The 6976-nt window shown below is 37.0% G+C and overlaps 2 protein-coding genes across 4 annotated transcripts in view; one reads left to right on the plus strand and one right to left on the minus strand.

Moving 5' to 3' along the window:
* Window positions 1-679, minus strand: part of dcaf17 (ddb1 and cul4 associated factor 17) — a 29682-nt gene extending 29003 nt beyond the window's left edge. The window contains exon 1 of one of the 2 annotated variants that reach the window (XM_004557716.3): window positions 71-679. In XM_004557716.3, the coding sequence (XP_004557773.2) occupies window positions 71-241 (171 nt within the window). In that variant the 5' untranslated portion in view covers window positions 242-679. The remainder of the gene's footprint in view (window positions 1-70) is intronic. The other variant, XM_076875002.1, reaches the window with a different exon arrangement.
* On the plus strand, window positions 154-5287 carry mettl8 (methyltransferase 8, methylcytidine). 2 transcript variants are annotated; one of them, XM_004557720.5, is made up of 10 exons: window positions 154-289; window positions 1462-1618; window positions 2086-2177; window positions 2272-2633; window positions 2754-2803; window positions 3087-3147; window positions 3849-3988; window positions 4394-4500; window positions 4629-4694; window positions 4989-5287. In XM_004557720.5, the coding sequence occupies exons 2-10, from the start codon at window positions 1467-1469 to the stop codon at window positions 5141-5143; spliced, it is 1185 nt and encodes a 394-aa protein (XP_004557777.2). In that variant the 5' UTR covers window positions 154-289; window positions 1462-1466; the 3' UTR covers window positions 5144-5287. The 2 variants fall into 2 exon arrangements, with proteins under 2 accessions (XP_004557777.2, XP_076731118.1); XM_076875003.1 differs by having other exon boundaries at window positions 2365-2633.
* The last annotated feature ends 1689 nt before the right edge of the window (window positions 5288-6976 follow it).

Consider the following 6976-nt stretch of genomic DNA (forward strand, 5'->3'; position numbering starts at 1 on the left):
AATATGGCAACAATAATTAATATGGGAAAACACCAACTGAAAGCAGTAACACTACAAACTGTAACATTACCTGAAGGAGAATACCTCTCAGGATCTTCAAATTATGTCTGATTAAAGTCCTAGTATTCCCAAGACCCGTGCTCCTCCGGCTCAGCAGTTCAGCTGCGTTAGCGCTCCCCTTTCTCTGCTGTGGCGCCATCTGCAGGTGGTACGTTTTCCTACTGGGGGCTGCTAGCAGCATGACTAGATCGACTGACTGAAGTGACCACAACAGCCCACCCAGAGCGAGGTAAGCACCGTATGGTTTTGTAGTCCAGCACGCTACAGCTGTTTTCTAGACTTCATGTTTTCAACGCCGTCGCGACCTCACACGTCCAATGACTAACATGAAAAGTTAACAGCTAGCTTAGGTTAGCGTGAGCTAAGGAACCTCGACATGTCGCCAACTTCGTCCAAAAGTTTTGTTTACTATATGACCCAGAGGAACTGCTCGGAGGTTGCATGGAGGGTTAAATATAATTGTTAGGGTTAAGTTGGCGAGCATTGCTTTCGCCTGTCGACTGGGGTTGTGTTGTTAGTTAGCCGCTAACTCTATTAGCACCCCATCCCTCTCCATGTTTTCACACGCGTCTTCTTCTACGGCACAATAGCGCACTCGCTGTCCCGCTGTAGCGCACCCATTCGTCTGCACGTACCCTGACCAGAGATACACTTAAAAATCAGCTGCATCCTTTAGTTTCCGTTTTTATTCGCAGTAATAGTCCGATTCTATATTTTAGGAATTATTATTCAAACTATATAGCTTTTTTTAAGCATTTGAGCGGTGTTAGCTAAACATATTTCTCTGTGTGTATGTGTATTTAATCATTTATTTATTTTATTTCTGTTTTGTTTTTCCTGTATTAAATTTGAGCTAATGTACTTTAAAGAGTCACGCTAACGTATTATACTAGGTTCTTTTTTAAGGATTTCGTTGCATTGTATTTAAATGTTTATGTATTCTTGACTTTTGTTTTCTTTTACTATTCTACGACTTTGAGCTCATTTTAGTTTCGTTAGCTTTGGGGATTTTTAAAAAAAACCAAAATGCATGCATTTTCTATTTTCAGGACATTTCCCAGCTTTCAGGGCAAAAGAAGAGTTTATCGTATTCTGTTATTTTATTTACATGTATGTATTAACATTAAATAGACATTTGGATGGTGTCTTTAGGGGTCACGACAGCAGCTCATTTGTCTCCATCTCACCCTATCCTTAGTATTCTCTTCTGTAACAGCAACCCTGTGCATTTCCTCCTTCACTACATTTATCAGTCTTCTTTGTGGTCTTCCTTTGTGTCAGCTCCATCTTCAGCGTCCTTCGATGCTAGTATCCCTCCCCTGCATGACATAGATATTGCTTCCACTAGTCTTTTTAGGCAGGGATTGTTGTATGTATTTAAACCTATGTGCACTTTTACAGAGTAAATGAATAAAGTGAAGAGGTTCTCTGTAGCCAAAGTGGCTGCAGTTTTCATCAGATTCTCTATGAGGTTAAAGAGCAGTGACAGTAGACCTTCAGCTCCACTGGGTTCACGGATTCTGACCAGTCCTGATGAGATCTTCAAGCACAACATGTGGTAAGTGATGCGACTTTAATGAATATGTGTAAAAGTTGCGTTTATTATTCCACATAATAAGAAGACACCATGTAGCTTGTATATTGTATATGTGTTATATATAATGGTAAATGGCCTGCATTTGTATAGCGCTTTACTTAGTCCCTAAGGACCCCAAAGCGCTTCACACTACATTCAGTCATTCATACACACATTCACACACTGGTGATGGCAAACAACATTGTAGCCACAGCTGCCCTGGGGCGCATGACAGAGGCGAGGCTGCCGGACACTGGTGCCACCGGGCCCTCTGACCACCACCAGTATACTAATAATATACTATAATATATAATAATATACAATCTAAAATATAGGTCACAGGATTTCATGACATTAAAGCTAATTATAACAAATTAAATTGTGAGTCATTATAGTTAAATTGATATATTAACATTCAGGAGTTGCTTTAGTAATGTTTTTCATGTTAGGGATCATGTGCAATGGACAGAGGAGGACAAGGAAAATGCACGGCAGAAGGCGGAGGAAAATTCCACTGTACGACTTCCTTTAAACGAACAAGGCAAGAATAAAATATTTTAACACATTTAATTAGATTTTTGGGAATTACATGGAAACAAAAATGATGAAAAAGTTGTTGAATTCTGTCCTTGCAGGTAAATTTGTTACAGCAGCTTGCCAGTACTGGGACATGTTTTATGAGATTCACCAGGACAAGTTCTTCAAAGATCGCAGGTGGCTGTTTTTAGAATTCCCAGAGCTGCTGCCTTCAGGTGAAAGAGGCCAGAGCACAAACACGTGTCACAGTCATCAGCAAGCAGCCATTCAACTATGTAGTGCATCCAGATTGGACACCGAAACTGGAAAACATCAACGGTGCAATCCCATTGACCATCACAGGAATACAGACACCTTTAACTTTCAGGAGTCCTATCAACAAGCTGCACGAGGAACGAATGAAGCTGCTGTGGATGATTCTGCTTTTCCTGGACAACGTGCATCCTTCAGGATCCTGGAGGTTTTTAAAAGTGTTAATATACTCTGTTTTTGTTTTAATTTTTTATACAGGATGTGCATGTTATATTATTGCAACACAGATAATGTTAAATAACTGCTTTGCATTTTCTTCTGTTCACAGGTTGGATGTGGAGTTGGTAACAGTGTGTTTCCTATTGTAAATAACATCAAGTAAGTCAAAATGTTTCTCTTTAATGAATGATCATACAGATGTTTAGTATTTGATTGTCTCTATTGTCATCTCTGTTGTTGACTGAGAGCAGAGCATACACATAGAACACAGTGGAAATTTCTCTTTGAAGTAGTTGTGTTATCACCTACATTAGAAAAAACAATTAAGACACTTGTAAAAAATATGTGTTGAGCCACAAAATCACTTTGTTAGTGTTTTACAAGTACTTGTGGTTGTAATGTGATGATTCCCAGTTGTTAAACTGTTTGTTTTCTTCCACAGAGAAACAGACTCATTTTTATACTGTTGTGACTTCTCGCCACGTGCCATTCAGCTGGTTAAGGTTAGCATCTGTTTCGTATGAAAATATAAAGTGTATACTGTATTATAATAATAACTTAGTCATCTACAAAATATTGCCGTCCCTTAAATGTTTTGGGAAATAATTTAATTTCAACAGCTGATGAAGAACAGCTGATCTATAAATAAAATATGTCTTTATCATACATTTCTACCTAGACAGACACAGAATAGATAAATATGACATCATGTGCAGAAATGTAGCAGAAGAAAAAAACATCACTGTTACATATCTCCACATTAAATAAATCTCACACATAGAAAACAATGTTAGTAATGTAAAAAAGACGGCATTCCTACACACTTGCTAGCCAATTTGTAATGTACACCTGTTTAACTGTTTGTTAACTGATCCACTGGGATTTTCCCACACAACCATCTTTAGAGTAGCTAGGATAGGCTCCAGGCTATCCTAGTCCTGAATTGGACAAGAGGAAGGATGGATGAATGGACGGATCATCTTTAGGGTTTACAGAGAGTCGTCTGAAAAGGAGAAAACATCCACTGAGTGGCAGTTATTTGGGTGAAAATGTCTTCTTGATGCTCTCAGACAAGAATGACCAGACTGCTTCAAGGCGATAGGAAGGTTCATGAGAAAATGTCTCAGAACTGTACATGAGTTGCAACACCAATGTGATAATGACATGCTTAATAGATATAATCTAACTTATTTTCCTTGTGTAGAACCACCCAGACTATGACGACTCGGTGTGCCACGCCTTCGTCCATGACATTTGTGACAAAATGGCCACCTTCCCATTTCCTCCTCAGAGCCTGGATATTATTCTGGCAGTATTTGTGCTCTCTTCCATTCATCCAGAACGGTAGGTGAGGTTTAGAGTACAGAGATGGGAGACCCTAATGTCATTTATCACCTGCCAGCCAGCCCCTCCCCCTCCACAACCTCCATAACCATCCCATTGCCCAGCCTTTGTTTGAATGCCATTATAAACCCCAGTTTGAAATGGAAATAATAAACCATACAGTTAATTGCAAGAGATTGAATATTCTGTGGTTTGCTTGACACTAAAAGTATAGATGAATTTGGGAAACACATGTAATATACTTGGGTTAAGCTAATACAAATGCACTGCTGACCGAAGTCAGTTGTATCTCAGTGAATGCATTTCTCCTTGGCCTATATTTTACCGATGGCTGCAAGGATCACTTTAGCTGCAAGCCTGCTGCATTATAACATAATTTATCCAATAACTAAATTTTATTGACAGCTTGCAAGACGTTGTGAACCTTCTGTCTGCATACCTGAAACATGGTGGTGTGCTCCTTTTCCGTGATTATGGGAGATACGACTTCTCACAACTCCGTTTTAAAAAAGGTAAGCCTCCCGATATGCCCGTTGTATCATTTTACCCTAATTTCTTATATATTCTTAATACATCTTTGTCTGTGTGTGAGATTCTCCTTTTTAAACAAATTCTTTGTCATTTCGTCTCTGACAACAAGGACGATGTCTATCAGAAAATTTCTACACACGCGGAGATGGAACCTGTGTTTATTTTTTCACAAAAGGTATTTCTACGTATGGGTGTGGGTGTTGACACCCCTATTCTGATCAGTGCTATGATACAAGTTTGTGGTGTTTACAAAGATGGAATTTACATTTATTGGTGAATGGTTAAATATATGCATTATCTCAGATAAAACTCAATTCCAAAATTGGTAAAAAAAGAAAATGAATGTATAAAAAAACAGCTTCACGGTAATGCACACAAAACCGTGTTTTCTGTTGTCATGGCTTTCTTGGCAGAAAGAGAACCTGGACTAAAATTTTGGTTCCTGACTGTTGTGTTTTATGTTTTACAGAGGAGGTTCATGATTTGTTTTCCAAAGCTGGACTGGAAGAAATTCAGAATCTAGAGGATAGACGACTGCAAGTGAACCGAGGAAAGAAAGTAGTAATGCGCCGGGTGTGGATGCAGAGCAAGTACAGAAAACCATATCCACCTTCAACCTCTTAGCATCCCACCATGCACAGATCTAACTAGAATTGTGTATTTTTCATACTTTTATACTTAAACTGGTTTATTTGGGCCTAGTAATAACTTTTTTTGGAGGCAGCTGGGGGTAAAATATATAAAACTCAATAAAAACCAGTAAACAGGTGTTTGGTGTTTTCTACTTTATTTCTCATTATATTCATATTTAGATACTGACACAATGTTGTTAAGTCCAGGTGGGCTCGGGTACATGAACCATGCACTAGATGTTTTGAGGCCACTGTAAGAATGATTGACAGGAGATTACGTTCCATTATTCAGTAAGGCACATAAGCCACTTCAAGCCACTTTTTGTAAGAGAGAAGCAAATTAGCGGTTGCACTGATGTGTTGCCTGAATATATGCTTAGCTGTGTTTATTGATGCTGATTTATCTGCAGATAAGCTGCAAAACTGATTCGACCTCACTGCCATAAAGAACATTTCAGGAAATCATTCCCACTGTTCTAAGACATACATTGAGCAAATTAGAACTAGTGAATCTTCTCGGACAAGAGATTTAACATCTTCAAGAATTTTAAAGGAGTCCAGTCGCTTTCTTTCCAATCGCCTTGGATTCCCATGACCTGGATTCCTGTTATTCTTTATGAAATTGTACAACAGCTCTTGTTTTTGTGACCGGAGAACACATCCGACGCACACCAGGACACATGATTACATGCATATTTCTGTTCCAAACCTCCTTGCTGCTGTTTCTTAAGTGTACAGTGCACATGTTATTTGTTATGTCATTTCCACCACTGTTTGCTAAAATTTGCTTTTGCATGATCTCAGTCTTTTATCTTTTTTCTTTACATTAACTTAATTATCCGATTTCAAATTTTTTTGCACTGCTTTACATATTAAAGCCTTCAGTATTGGTCTATGGTACTTTTAATATTGTTTGATTTTTTGTAGATTATGCTATTTTGATTTTTTTGTTCTTTTTGTAACAATAAAATCTGGCAAGCTAGCTATCAGCAGTGCTGTGAAGAAGTATTTGTCCCTTCTAATATCTTAGTTTGTATATTAGTAGTGGTTAAAATTAGCAAGAAAGAAATTGTTTTAAAGCATGTAATAGTTACTAAACTGAAATACTCAAATTTATGATCAAATATATGGAATTTATTTACCAGCAGTGGAGAAAAAATGTGAGGGGGAGCTAAGTTAAAATTTCAAGTTATCTCAAAATTTCAACTTACTAAGTATCTAAAAGTTTTGCCTTACTTCTGACTAACTGGAAATGTCAAGATACTTCACTCAAAAGTTTGAGATAACTAAAAATGTCAAAATATTAACTCGGAGTTTTGAATTACAAGTTGATTTTTAATAACATAAACAAGCTTCCATATCAACCCATTAACCCTTCCAAAAGTAAGCTTTTTTTCTTAATTACTATTTCAGAATCTTTAGTTTCCATCATAATTTTGACGGAATAAAAAATTTTTAATTTGATTTCTTGAAACTTTTTTGTTTTGGACGTCAGAATCACAACTTAACCTTTACTCTAATTTATGCCTGAGAGTAGAAAATAAAAATTATTGCATTGTATCTAACTATTAATCTTGAGTATTTTTATAATTATTATGTTAACTTTCAAGCGTTTTATGTATTTATTTATTTTAATTCTTAATTAAATAAATTAGTTTATTTATTTATTGAAAAGAGATTTTTTGATATGCCATGCTATGACAGTTTAGTACAAGGAAATCGATCATTTCATTCGTTTAAAAGTCATGTCTTGACCCTTTGAGCATCGTAACCTGTAAAAATAAAACATATGGTGTTCATGTTTTCGTATGTTGTCGCTGACGCT

Source organism: Maylandia zebra, linkage group LG16 (genome assembly GCF_041146795.1).
Source record: "Maylandia zebra isolate NMK-2024a linkage group LG16, Mzebra_GT3a, whole genome shotgun sequence".
NCBI lineage: Eukaryota > Metazoa > Chordata > Actinopteri > Cichliformes > Cichlidae > Maylandia > Maylandia zebra.